The sequence below is a fragment of the Salmo salar genome, chromosome ssa13, assembly GCF_905237065.1.
Source record: "Salmo salar chromosome ssa13, Ssal_v3.1, whole genome shotgun sequence".
Lineage (NCBI taxonomy): Eukaryota > Metazoa > Chordata > Actinopteri > Salmoniformes > Salmonidae > Salmo > Salmo salar.
The window spans coordinates 70,161,337-70,176,365 of NC_059454.1; the positions used below are offsets into that span (position 1 = coordinate 70,161,337).

Here is a 15,029-nt window from a genome sequence, read left to right on the forward strand (position 1 = left end):
TAGTAGTGGCTGCATTATGTTATGGGTATGCTTGTAATCATTAAGGACTGGGGAGTTTTTCAGGATAAAGAAACATAATGGGGCTAAGCACAGGCAAAATGCTAGAGGAAAACCTGGTTGTCTGTTTTCTACCAGACACTGGGAGATTAATTCCCCTTTCATCAGGACAATAACCTGAGGGAAAAAGGAAACCGCACACTGCTCTTGATAGTATCGCTGATCTTTAATAAGCTTACATATCGGCCTCACGGCCTTCGTCGGAGCTTTTGTGAGTTGAAAAAAAATTAACACCCTTATTTAGACCTAGCCCCACCCACATCCGTTCCACGCATCAAAAGGGGTTGGAGGCAAAGGAAAAACAAATAAGTGCTACCAAATATAACAATATGCATTTCATAAATATTCTAATAAAGTATGTAAATAAGACGCTCCACCACCCATGTTAATTACATTATTTAATGTTCATGTGGGCTGTGCTATGTAGGTAAAACCTCTCGTTCTCTCAAACAGAGAATCAGTGAACATAAAAGTTCAATCAGGAGAAACGACAGGGATTATCCAGTCGCAGTACATTTTAATGACCTAAAGCATGACATTTCTACCTTTTTTAGATTTTGTGGCATAGAGAAAGTTAAGATATTAACAATACTCTGACTAAAAGAGAATGTTTTGGGATTTTCACCCTCCAGACATTATTTCCTAAAGGTCTTAATGATGAAATGCCTATGTATGTTATGAGTTTCAACATGAATTATGCCCCTATTTCAGATTACTCTGATGTTTTTCGTACGATGTACCCACTGATTTATGAAAACTTGCCCGGTAGGTCTATGTCCTCATTGTGGTTTTACAGACGTGTTCAATACGTCTTATTTACACACTTTATTCGAATATTTATGAAATGCATATTGTTATATTTGGTAGCACTTATTTGTTTTTTCTTCGCCTCCAACCCCCTTCGATGCGTGGAACGGATGTGGGTGGGGCTAGGTCTACGTCAGGGTGCTAATTTAAAAAACCTCACAAAAGCTCTGATGAAGCCGTGAGGCCAATACGTACGCTTATTAAAGATCAGTGATACTATCAAGAGCAGTGTGCGGTTTCCTTTTCCCCTCATCTTGTCCAACTGTTGCCATGCACCTGCAAAAAGTTTGCTCAGATGTGCGAGTGCCTTTTGAATTTTGAATCGGGACAATAACCTAAAACACCAGGCCTAGTTACAGTTTTGACTTAAATTGGCTTGAAAATCTATGGCAAGACTTGGAAACAGATGTCTAGCACTGATCAACAGTGATTACAGACTCAGAGCTTTAAATCGCTGCCAAAGGTGTTCTACAAAGTATTGACTCGGGTGTGAATGCTTATGTAATTTAGATATTTATGTATTTCATTTTCAATCAATTTGCTAACATTTATAAAAACATGTTTTCAATGTTTTATTATGGGGTATTGTGTGTGTGTGTGTGTGTGTGTGTGTGTGTGTGTGTGTGTGTGTGTGTGTGTGTGTGTGTGGGGGGGGGTAAAAAATATATAGATTTTGAATTCAGGCTATAACACAAAAAAATGTGGAATTCCTTTACAGCCAAAAAGAGAAAGAAATTGCCAGAATGAAAAACGAACATATCTCCTGAGTCTTCTTTTTCTCTGTGTAAAACTGTGTAAAATACTTTATTATCTGTAGTGAGTGTCACGTCTGCTCCCGCTCTTCCCCCCCTGTCGCTTGAGGGCGCCAGGCTGCCCTGCATCACTCACTCCTATCATCTATTACGCACACCTGCCTTCCCTCGTCACGCGCATCAGCGATATTGGACTCACCTGGACTCACTCATCACCTGTTATTACCTCCCCAATATTTGTCAGTTCCCTAGCTCTGTTCCCCGCTTCTGCATTAATTGTTTTTTGTTTGTGTTACTCGTTTGCTGACGCTGTTCCTGTCTCATTCCATGTCCGTTATTTATTAAATGTTTTACTACCCGTACCTGCTTCGTCTCTCCAGCGTCATCCCATGTGACAGTGGGATCACCTGCCCGGGAACTTACATCTGTTTAATAGCAATACAGTTTTCTAGTTTATTTACAGTCTTTTTAATTGCTCCTTATAACTGGATGCTTTGGTATTGTGCATGCCGTCTCAACTGTCCCAAGCCTTAACATTCATCTGCAGTTTATGGTATACTGTTCACTGCCTGCAATTTCCAAAGTTTGATTGTGATAAATAGCACTGTATGCAAATTCGAGTCGGGAGTAAGATTACTATTTTACTGTCAAACTTTTTCAACACACTATTTATCTCAATTCAATTCTCCTTTGCTGCAGTGTTTTCTGACCTGCTGACTTTACTGTAAAGTTTCAGATGGTCAGTAAAGCTTAGAAACCAGCCCAAGCTGTCACGGCTGTCGAAAGGAGCGGACCAAAGTGCAGTGTGGTTGTAGTTCCACATTTTATTAAATCCGTGAAACTTTGCAATACACAAATAACTGAAAATGACAAAGCAACAAACCGTGACGCAGAGAGAAACAAACACTACTCAAAATATAATAACCCACAAAACCCATGAAGAAAAACCCCTACTTAAATATGATCTCCAATTAGAGACAACGAGGACCAGCTGCCTCCAATTGGAGATCAACCCAAAAAAAACAACATAGAAATAGAAAACTAGAACTAAACATAGATATAGAAAACATAACACAAAACACCCCCTGTCACGCCCAGACCTACTCTACCATAGAAAATAACATCTTACTATGGTCAGGACGTGACACAAGCACCCTTTCCTGAACTATTAACAACCCCTTTGTCTGACCTTAGTCCAATTACATAGTTTATTTTACTCAGTATCAACAGAGTGACCAAGGTCCTCTGAGAATTGTAGGCCACCATGAATCAACAGGGCAACTGCAAAGTCATGCACACCATATAAAAGCATTATAGTGGAATGAGATGGCAGGGGCGATGTGGAGGGAAGAGGGCCAAGGAGATAGCATTAACAGAGCTGTCAGAAGAAATATCCATCATAAAGGATGCCCCTGCAGAAGCGGTGAACTGGTTAAGGTGAAGCAATCAAGCCGCACAAACGACAAACGAGCAGCCGCTCATTGGGCGCTAAAATGCTAATCGACGCTGAGTGGCTGAGTTGTGCACTGCTTCCTCCTCTCCTTCGTAATTTGAGGTCCATCAACGCTAACATGCTACTCGGCGGTTATTACTATGGTTATTTATAGGCACTTATGTGAGATACGATCTGTCCACATTCGAGGAGCACTGAAAAAGAGTGTCAATTATTATTAGTGAAGTTGTTAGGGCAGAGATAATGAGTATCAATACCATCAATACCACCCTAGTCATAGAACAGTCTATGACTAGGATGGCTGGAGTCTTTGACAATTTTTAGGGCCTTCCTCTGACACCGCCTGGTATAGAGGTCCTGGATTGCAGGAAGCTTGGCCCCAGTGATGTACTGTTCGCACTACCCTCTGTAGTGCCTTGCGGTCGGAGGCCGAGCAGTTGCCATACCAGGCAGTGATGCAACCAGTCATGATGCTCTCGATGGTGCAGCTGTAGAAGCTTTTGAGGATCTGAGGACCCATGCCAAATCTTTTTAGTCTCCTGAGGGGGAATAGGTTTTGTCGTGCCCGCTTCACGACTGTCATGGTGTGCTTGGACCATTTCAGTTTGTTGGTGATGTGGACACCAAGGAACTTGAAGCTCTCAACCTGCTCCACTTCAGCCCCGTTGATGAGAATGGTGGAGTGCTCGGTCCTCTTTTTCGTGTAGTCCACAATCATCTCCTTTGTCTTGATCACGTTGAGGGAGAGGTTGTTGTCATTGCACCACACGACCAGGTCTCTGACCTACTCCCTATAGGCTGTCTCGTTGTTGTCGGTGATCAGGCTTACCACTGTTGTGTCATCTGCAAATTTAATGATGGTGTTGGAGTCGTGCCAGGCCAGTCATGAGTCAACAGGGAGTACAGGAGGGGCTGAGCACGCACCCCTGAGGGGCCCCTGTGTTGAGGATCAGCATGACGGATGTGTTGTGTTGTTACCTACCCTTACCACCTGTGGCAGAGGGAGGTATTTAGTTCCTGGGTCCTTAGCTTATTGATGAGCTTTGAGGGCACTATGGTGTTAAACGCTGAGCTGTAGTCAATGAATAGCATTCTCACATAGGTGTTCATTTTTGTCCAGGTGGGGAAAGGCAGTGTGGAGTCCACTAGAGACTGCATCATCTGTGGATCTGTTGGGGCGGTATGCAAATTGGAGAGGGTCTAGGGTTTCTGGGATGATGGTGTTGATGTGAGCCATGACCAGTCTTTCAAAGCACTTCATGACTATAGATGTGAGTGCTACGGGTCGGTAGTCATTTAGGCTGGTTACCTTAGTGTTCTTGGGCACAGGCACTATGGTGGTCTGCTTAAAACATGTTGGTATTACAGACTCGGACAGGGAGAGGTTGAAAATGTCAGTGAAGACACTTGCTAGTTGGTCAGCGCATACTTGCAGTACACGTCCTGGTAATCCGTCTGGACCTGCGGCCTTGTGAATGTTGACCTGCCTAAAGGTCTTACTCACATCGGGTGCGGAGAGTGTGATCACACAGTCTTCCGGTACAGCTGGTGCTCTCATGCATGTTTCAGTGTTACTTACCTCGAAGCGAGCCTAGAAGTAGTTTAGCTTGTCTAGTAGGCTCGTTTCAATGGGCAGCTCTCGGCTGTGCTTCCCTTTGTACTCTGTAATGGTTTGCAGGCCCTGGCACATCCGACGAACGTAAGAGCCGGTGTAGTTTGACTCGATCTTAGTCCTGTATTGACGCTTTGCCTGTTTGATGGTTCGTCTGAGGGCATAGCGGGATTTCTTCTAAGCTTCCGGGTTAGAGTCCCGCTCCTTGAAAGCGGCAGCTCTAGCCTTCAGCTCAGTGAGGATGCTGCCTGTAATTCATGGCTTCTGGTTGGGGTATGTACGTACGGTCACTGTGGGGACGACATCATCAATGTACTTATTGATGAAGCCAATGACAGATGTGGTGTACTCCTCAATGCCATTCGAGGATTCCCGGAACATATTCCAGTCTGTGCTAGCGAAACAGTCCTGTAGTTTAGCATCTGCTTCATCTGACCACTTTTTTATTGATCTAGTCACTGGTGCTTCCTGCTTAAATTTTTGCTTGTAAGCAGGAATCAGGAGGATGGAATGATGGTCAGATTTGCCAAATGGAGGGTGAGGGAGAGCTTTGTATGCATCTCTGTGTGTGGAGTATAGGTGGTCCAGAGTTCTTTTCCCTCTGGTTGCACATTTGACACGATGATAGAAATTTGGTAAAACTGATTTAAGTTTCCCTGCATTAAAGTCCCCGGCCACTAGGAGCGCCGCCTCTGGGTGAGCGTTTTCTTGTTTGCTTATGGCGGAATACTGTGGTGGTATGTAAACAGCTACAAAGAATAAAGATGAAAAGTCTCTCGGTAGGTAATGTGGTCTGCAGCTTATCATGAGAAACTCTACCTCAGGCCGAGACTTCCTTGGATATCGTGCACCAACTGTTGTGTACAGAAATACATAGACTGCCGCCCCTTGTCTTACCTGATGCCGCTGTTCTATCCTACCAGTGGTTGAAAAACGAGTTTTAATGACTCCAACCTAAGTGTATGTAATCTTCCGACTTCAACTGTATGAACTGGGGCTATCCATTCTGGGTTAGAGGGCAACGGGGCAGAGCCAGTGTAGCAGGGGTGAAGCTCTGCAGAGAGACCGACTGCTAGCAAGCCGTGTACACAAGACAGACTCAACTCAAGGTTTCCTCTAAGGTACTATCAAACCGTAACTCAAATAACAATTTCCCACTTGGCCCTGTGAATGTATCTCACAGGTATCATAACTCACTGTGATGTTACAAGCAGCACATTACCGTTTCCTTTAGCTATGTAGACTTGGATAGGCATAAATGCATAGCATGATAATATGGCCATGACTACACTGCAGCAGTAATGGTGGAGGGATTAGACGCTCTCTGTGCATCCCGGCAGGGTCTCCTTTGAATTGAAAATGAGTGAGTGATACTCGTTTGAGGGCATGTGAGCCGAAGTAGATCAAATCATGCCCTTCCCGCTATGCTTCATTAGTTTCTCAAGCCACCATGATATTTTGGTTTTCGATAGTGATCTTGTAAAAGGCAATTTATGCTTGATCCGAAAATGTGTTCAGAGGCTTCGTATGGAGGGTGTGACGTAATTGCGTTGCCTACGGAGGCATGCAGAGGCCAAATCGAGCTCCGTACCGCCTCGCCATGAACCTCACAAATTTTGTAACAATGTGGAGGGCTCCGTATAACTCCGAATTGACATGATTGTCACGGTAGGTGTATAAACAAACTCACTTCCTTGACAACTTCCTTCACAATAGCTCTGCTCCGCTAAGCACAAGAAGTATGAAATCCCTGACATCTGTGGAGGCTGCATCGCAGTAAATGCTGTACGGATTGACCAGGCAGAGCCTTCAATTTGACAAAGACCGATGAGCCGCCAAGGCGAAGCAATTGCGTATTAAATTGCACAGTTTCCTTCCCATTTGATGAACTGGACAAATTCAACACCGCAAACGGACTGTTTCACGTCTGATTCTCTTTCATGGCGTGTCCCGCTGGATTCCTTCTCCCTGCAAGTGATAATCGGACAGTCAGACACAATGAATCCAGTGTGCGTGGTTTTGCACATTTTCCCTTTATTGATCTAAAACTGCTTCGTGCTGTATTTGATATTCAAGTGCTCAGCCTGTAAAAAGTAGCTCTTTATTGGCTGGCACGACTCCTCCGGCAGTTTTGGGTTTGGTAATAAGGAAGCCATTTTTAATAAGTTTTACTACCCTTTGGGTTATTCTAGATGAATAGATTTTGACTGTGCTCCATCATCAAATTAGTTGAACATTTTTAAGTTAATACATACTTAATTTTATTTCTTTTTGAAACATCCAAACCAAAGTATTTTCTGTAGATTGTAGAGTTTACATTTCAGCTCAACTTCTCTGCAATCTACGATTTATTTCGGCTTCCTGAAATGAATCATTCTTTATATTCAGTGCAAACTAGCTAATGGACTTTAATATTCGACTATGGTATCTCTCAGTGAGTTTGGAAAGTCTTGCATGACAGGGTCAGGATTAAAGGGATGGGCACAGGTGTGCTCGATCAGCATGGTAACCTGAAAATAACCAGACAAACATCAGTCCCAGAGCACATTCAACACAGTAGCAACACTTAAAATGACTTACTTCTTGTAACAGGGCAATCCTGACCCTGTTACACTTGCTGCATATTTAATATATACTTCTAATCTCTCGAGGAGTGTGATTGAGGGTGCTTAAAACGTCAGGCACAGTTCAGAAGCAGAGCATGTGAGTTGAGCGGTTGGAAATCCCGCTCATCGCTCATGGAGCGTTTCCGGTGCTCCAGGTCCTTCCCTACCGCTCTGCACTCACAGGAAAAAAAACTCCCACTGCAAATTCGCTCCATTCATTAAAATCACAATTTAACCAACGCCCATCTATTTTTGTGACTACCTGGACCTACCAATTGGTTTTTAAGTTTTGAAACAAAACCATACGGATTTGAATGAAAAGTATTTGAATAAACATGAAAAGGTGAATGTAAGAACCAAACATCATTTCAAATAAGCTACATCTCATATTAAACGGCATATAAACGCTCTAAATAGGTCAGGAGCCAGACAGGGAGGCTATATTACTTCAATTATTTCAAAGCTATAGCCTAAAACGAAATACATTGTGAAGCATTTGCGAATGCGACACAATACGCTGGTAGAGACGAAGTGCTCAGCATTTAAACATTTTCGTTGTATTAAATCATTATAGTTTATAAATTGCGCATATAGGCTGACTTAGAATGAAATACAAATTAAACAAAACATTACTTGTTACTGACTTTTGAATTCATTTTTAGAATTCTTACAGCTTACTGATGTATAGCCTACAGCAGGGGCATGCCCTGAGCTCGTGAAGTGAGCGCTACTGGAGTGCTACTGGAGCGAAATTGGAGTGGGCGAGAAGGCCGACACTCCAGCCTTTGGGAATCTCGCTCCACGCTCCAGTCAAATTGGGCACGCTCCGCTCACATGCTCTGTTCAGAAGTGAATGGTGTGCTGGATAAATAGTTATTGATATAATGACATAATGTACTCAAAAAATGGTTAGACACTGATAAAGAACATTTGGGTTGCCTCATTGACTTCAAACAGAGACACCGTTGATTGACCGCTGTCCAAATGTCGACCTTACAGCCGAGAGTGATAGAACGTTGGAATAACAAAAATGAGTGGCTTGTCATTTAGATTAGTAATTTTTGTGGTACATGATGCCCCAGTAATCCTTGAATTTGTGTGCTAAAGTCACTGATGATATGCATGAATTTTTTTGCAGCTTTAAATGGATGATTGCAGGACTGGCTCATCTGTTCTCACAGATCGGTGAATCTTCTTGAAGACAGACTGCGCCATGCTCAAACATTAGAGCCCCCTCTATATGCGGTCTGTGAACATCTTTGGAAGGATATGCAGTAGTCTCCCCTCCTGCAGCTCAGAGATGAAAGCATTTGACCATTCCACTGTATCTTTCTTTGTAAAATCCTGGGGATTTTGCTTACTGAGGAGATGATTACGTCTCGTTTTCCTCCCTCTCTCCCTCCCTCTAATCAGTATAAACAGTGAAGTCATACCTTCCAGGGGCCTGTTTTCGCTCTCTGGTGATGTCACCAGCAGCCAATCAACACATAGCGCTGGGCTAGGTAGAGGAGGCAGGGAGAGTCTCTTTCTAGGCCCTGGGTATATGTGTGGGGACACACTGCTGGGAGCAGTGCTTTCCCTCGGCCCCCATTTATTATCTGCCTCTGCCGCCGCCAAGCAATGAAGAATACACACACACAGATCCATATAGCAAACCACCATCCAACATTACAGCAATGTTTTGGTAACTGTAAATATGACTGTTGTAATGTTAATAGTGTTCAATGTAAGTGCCTGATTTCTCTGTACTGTAGTACAGGGGTTTGAACATCCTCCGACTGCCCAAAATGAAGCTGTTTTGCTTTCAATGTAGAATTAGACAAATGCAACGTAATTATATGATAACCATCCTCTGTTGAGTGCAAAGTGAGGTAATTAAGCCAATTAAGCTATTATTTCATGTTGACCTCCAGCCAAGGTGACTGTTGAAGCTTTTCATGAGTCTGAATAGGGGCTTAATATGCACTTGAAAAGCTTGTGCAGTTTTCCTTTGCTTCACACCCATGAAATTGCGCCTCTTGCTGTGAACGTGAGTTAAGTAATTGTAACGTATATCTTTTGAGTACATATTCCTGAGTGGCCGAGTTACAATTTTGACTTAAATCTGTTTGAAATTCTATGGCATGACTTGAAAATGTTGGTCTATCATTGATCTACAACCAATTTGACAGAGCTTGAAGAATTTAGAAAAGAATAATGTGCAAATATTGTACAATCCAGGTGTGCAAAGCTCTTAAAGACTAACACAACAAAGTGGAATAAGTCAAGGGGGATGAATACTTTCTGAAGGCACTGTATATACAATATATCTGGTGTTAGGATTGATTTGCCAAGAATATCTCTTCTCAACAAGTGTCCTTCACTTAGTTTTCCTGGTTGCTGGCATTCTTTCACCCTACTGTTTGCATGCAGTAGTGCAGAATGTGATGTGTGAAGGTTTACAAGCGTCACTGTCTCTGCTGCTCGCTGACAGAGACGGAAGAGGAAGCGAGACACTCCACATTTTTTCAACGGTAAAAGGCCTGACTGAGTGAACTATCTTCATTTAACCACAATCTTTGTCTTTGATTTGTCCTATTCACAAAGGTTCTTGCTAGGCCCCTGACTATAGGCGTATCTACTCTAGCCTGACAGTTCATTTCCCCCCTCCCAGTAGCGGAAATTAAGAGTTGGTGAGACATTGATCAGTTATTGTAACTTAATGATCAAGTATCAGGGCGAAACAAAAACCAGCATACAACGGCTGGAGGGCACCATGGACGTAGCACATTCCTATAGCAGTACACTGACAGTGGGTCATCCTCATAAAGACAAACCCAATAATCCCAAGCATCCCTATGGGCCACGGGGGTGAGCAGAGCACCATTTAATTAGCTGTATTGACTGGTAAAATGAAAGCACACTTCTCTTCCGGTTGTAAAGACAAGCCATGCGTGAATTAGTAGAGGATCAATGCTCTGGTAGAACGGATAGCCCTGTGGTCAACATGTGGACACACAGCTTCATCGTAGTAAACCAACAACATCAAGTCCTCAGTCTGTGTCTGCAGAATTATGTATTGTCAATAAGGCAGTTGAGATATGTTCCATCAAAGTCTAGGACATGTAAAGAAAGTGCAGTAAATAAACCTAAAGACTGTCTGACTCGTGGTAAGCCTCATGTCACGGCAGCTAGGGAATATTGTGTCCAGACAAAGTGCGCTGTTTTTGTTTGCTTTCCACTCAAAGAGTTAGGACCCTTATCTTTCATTCCTCGTACTATTGGTCTTGGCTCAGGATGGAATTTGTTGTCGCCAACTTGAATAATGACACCTGTAGTTCATGATTCTTTGTCATCAGAAACAGGCTGCTCTATGTGAGAGAAAAGTAAACCAGGGTGGTGGAAGAGGCTACTAAAATGGATGCTATTCCAACTGAAAAGAAGGCGTGGTTGAATGTGGCTCCGTAATCCTTCAAGTGTTATTTAGGTTGGGTCCTCTGTTTTTTGGTTTCAAGATGTACCACTGTATATCATGTTGTGTTTTGTAATTATTGTACTTCATTAACATTTTTCAAGAAGGCTTTCGAATCTTACATTTCTCTATGGGAAAAACAAACAACATGTTTGTGGTTGATGCTGGCACTCTAAGACACAATGGAGATGATATGCTAATGAAAGATGACTCTCTTGCTTCTAGGTTGCTTTCGGTTGGTTATTTCACCACAATTAAGTAACGTCCCTAGCTGTTCACTAGATACTCACAATTCACTCCCCCTCTCCGTTTCCCAGGTGCCCACGGCGTGCGAGAGGAGCCCCAGTTTGTGACGGTGCGCGCTGGAGAGAATGTCATCCTGGGATGCGATGTGGCCTACCCGCTGAATGGCCAGCCCTACGTGGTGGAGTGGTTCAAGTTCGGAGTGCCCATCCCCTTCTTCATTAACTTCCGCTTCTACCCGCCTCATGTGGGCCCGGAGTATGCCGGTAATAGGACACCTCTCCCTCTTTATTAGCCCAAACCATGGGTGTCAAAGTCGTTTTGGCATTGACAAAACCAATGTAATTTTGTACACCTACAGTTGAAGTCGGAAGTTTACATACACTTAAGTTGGAGTCATTAAAACTAGATTTTCAACCACTCCACACATTTCTTGTTAACAAGATATAGTTTTGGCAAGTCGGTTAGGACATCTACTTTGTGCATGACACAAGTAATTTTTCCAACAATTGTTTACAGACAGATTATTTCACTTATAATTCACTGTATCACAATTCCAGTGGGTCAGAAGTTTACATACACTAAGTTGACTGTGACTTTAAACAGCTTGGAAAATTCCAGAAAATGACGTCATGGCTTTAGAAGCTTCTGATAGGCTAATTGACATCATTTGAGTCATTTGGAGGTGTACGTGTGGATGTATTTCAAGGCCTACCTTCAAACTCAGTGCTTCTTTGCTTGACATCATGGAAAAATCAAAAGAAATCCTCCAAGACCTCTGCATTTTTTTTTAGACCTCCATAAGTTCGGTTCATCCTTGGGAGCAATTTCCAAACGCCTGAAGGTACCATGTTCATCTGTACAAACAATAGTACGCAAGTATAAACACCACGCAGCCGTCATACCGCTCAGGAAGGAGGTGCGTTCTGTCTCCCAGAGATGAACATACTTTGGTGTGAAAAGTGCAAATCAATCCCAAAACAACAGCAAAGGACCGTGTGAGGATGCTGGAGGAAACAGGTACAAAAGTATCTATATCCACAGTAAAACGAGTCCTTTATCGACATAACCTGAAAGGCCGCTCAGCAAGGAAGAAGCCACTGCTCCAAAACCGCCATAAAAAAGCCAGACTACGGTTTACAACTGCACATGGGGACAAAGATCATACTTTTTGGAGAAATGTCCTCTGGTCTGATGAAACAAAAATAGAACTGTTTGGCCATAATGACCATCATTATGTTTGGAGGGAAAAGGGGGAGGCTTGCAAGCCGAAGTACACCATCCCAACCGTGAAGGACGGGGGTGGAAGTATCATGTTGTGGGGGTGCTTTACTGTAGGAGGGACTGGTGCACTTCACAAAATAGATGGCATGATGAGGAAGGAACATGATGTGGATATATTGAAGCAACATCTCAAGACATCAGTCATAAAGTTAAAGCTTGGTCGCAAATGGGTCTTCCAAATGGACAATGACCCCAATCATACTTCCAAAGTTATGGCAAAATGGCTTAAGGACAACAAAGTCAAGGTATTGGAGTGGCCATCACAAAGCCCTGACCTCAATCCTATAGAAAATTTGTGGGCAGAACTGAAAAAGTGTGTGCGAGCAAGGAGGCCGACAAACCTGACTCAGTTACACCAGCTCTGTCAGGAGGAATGGGCCAAAGTTCACCCAACTTATTGTGGGAAGCTTGAAACTGAAACATTTGACCCAAGTTAAACAATTTAAAGGCAATGCTACCAAATACTAATTGAGTGTATGTAAACTTCTGACCCACTGGGAATGTAATGAAAGAAATAAAAGCTAAAATAAATAATTCTCTCTACTATTATTCTGACATTTCACATTCTTAAAATAAAGTGGCGATCCTAACTGACCTAAAACGGGGAAGGTTTACTCGGATTAAATGTCAGGAATTGTAAAAACGGAGTTTAAATGTATTTGGCTAAGGTGTATGTAAACTTCCGACCTCAACTGTATGTAGCCTCTTTATTTACAGTAGTAATTGCCTAAAATCTTTACTCTGAAGTTGTGCCCAAGGCTGGTCTAGCAGGTAACACCTCCACCTGCAATATTCAGACCCTTTGACTTTTATTTTACCATAAATGCCTATTAAAAAAATGTATTAAATACATGTTTTTCCTTATCAATCTACACGCAATACCCCATAATGACGAAGCAAAAATTGTTTGGGGGAAATGTTTGCAGATTTATTAAAAATATAAAACATCAATACCTTATTTACGTAAGTATTCAGAGCCTTTGCTATGAGACTCGAAATTTAGCTCGTGCATCCTGTTTCCATTGATCAACCTTGAGATGTTTCTACAACTTAATTGGAGTCCACCTGTGATAAATTCAATTGATTGGACATGATTTGGAAAGGCACACACCTGTCTATATAAGGTCCCACAGTTGACAGGCCAAGTCAGAGCAAAATCCATGCCGTGAGGTTAAAGGAATTGTCCGTAGAGCTCCGAGACAGGATTGTGTCGAGGCACAGATCTGGGGAAGGGCACCAAAAATGTCTGCATCATTGAAGGTCCCCAACAACACAGTGACCTTTTTTTTATTTTATTTAACCTTTATTTATCTAGGCAAGTCAGTTAAGAACACATTTTATTTACAATGACAGCCTACTGGGGAACTGTGGGTTACCTGCCTTGTTCAGGGCCATAACTACAGATTTTTACTTTGTCAGCTCGGGGTTTCGATCCAGCAAACTTTCGGTTACTGGCCCAACACTCTAACCGCTAGGCTACCTGCCGCCCCCATTCTTAAATGGAAGAAGTTTGGAACCACCAAGACTCTTCCTAGAGCTGGCTGCTCGGCCTACCTGAGCAATTGGGGGAGAAGGGCCTTGTTCAGGGAGGTGACTAAGAACCCAATGGTCACTCTGACTGAGCTCCAGAGTTCCTCTGTGGAAATGGGAGAACCTTCCAGAAGGACAACCATCTCTGCAGCATTCCACGAATAAGACCTTTATGGTAGAGTGGCCAGACGGAAGCCACTCACCAGTAAAAGGCATATGACAGCCTGCTTGGAGTTTTCCAAAAGGCACGTAAAGGACTCTGACAATGAGGAACAAGATGAAACCAAGATTGAACTCTTTGGCCTGAATGCCAAGCATCACGTCTGGAGGATACCTGGCACCCTCCCTACCGTGAAGCGTGGTGGTGGCAGCATTATGCTGTGGGGATGTTTTTCAGCGGCAGGGACTGGGAGACTAGTCAGGATTGAGGGAAAGATGAACGGCGCAAAGTACAGAGATCCTTGATGAAAACCTGCTCCAGAGCGCTCACGACCTCAGACTGGGTCGGGGTTCACCTTCCAACAGGACAACGACCCTAAGCACACAGCCAAGCAAACGTAGGAGAGCCTTCGGGACAAGTCTCTGAATGTCCTTGAGTGGCCGAGCCAGAGCCCGGACTTGAACCCAATTGAACATCCTCTGGAGAGAACTGAAAATGGCTGTGCAGCGATGCTCCCCATCCAACCTGACAGATCTTGAGAGGATGGGGGAAAACTCCACAAATACAGGTGTGCCAAGCTTGTAGCGTCATACCCAAGAAGACTCGAGGCTCTAATCGCTGCCAAAGGTGCTTCAATAAAGTGCTGAGTAAAGGGTCTGAATACTTGTGTAAATGTGATATTTCAGTTTTTTGGGGGGCCAAAATGTTGTTAAAAAACTGCTTTTGCTTTGTCATTATGGGGTATTGTGTGTAAATTGATGAGATGGAAAGCAATTTAATCCAGTTTAGAATACGGCTGTAATGAAAGAAAATGTGGAGAAGGTGAAGGGATCTGAATTCTTTCCAAATGCACTATATATCCCGGCCCCACCGCTACTCTGCATTTCCCTCCCATCTCCCTTATCATTCATATGTCAATAAACATTGACATATGCGGTTGGAAGACCAATGTTCTTTCAGATTCACAAGGTCAAGTGTGTGTAAGGAGGGAGCACGTTTTGGATTTTCACTGCAGTCCAGGGGAGGTTGTCTCCCCTCCCCTAACACCCACAGTGCGAAACAAATGTTTGGTAA

General features: G+C 43.2%; 1 protein-coding gene across 2 annotated transcripts in view; it reads left to right on the forward strand.

Annotated features, from left to right (window-relative positions):
• igsf9bb (immunoglobulin superfamily, member 9Bb) overlaps positions 1-15,029 on the forward strand; it is a 176,464-nt gene that overhangs the window by 43,263 nt on the left and 118,172 nt on the right. For both annotated transcript variants that reach the window (XM_014137396.2, XM_014137397.2), the window contains exon 2: positions 11,056-11,247. In XM_014137396.2, coding sequence (XP_013992871.1) covers positions 11,056-11,247 — 192 coding nt within the window. The remainder of the gene's footprint in view (positions 1-11,055; positions 11,248-15,029) is intronic.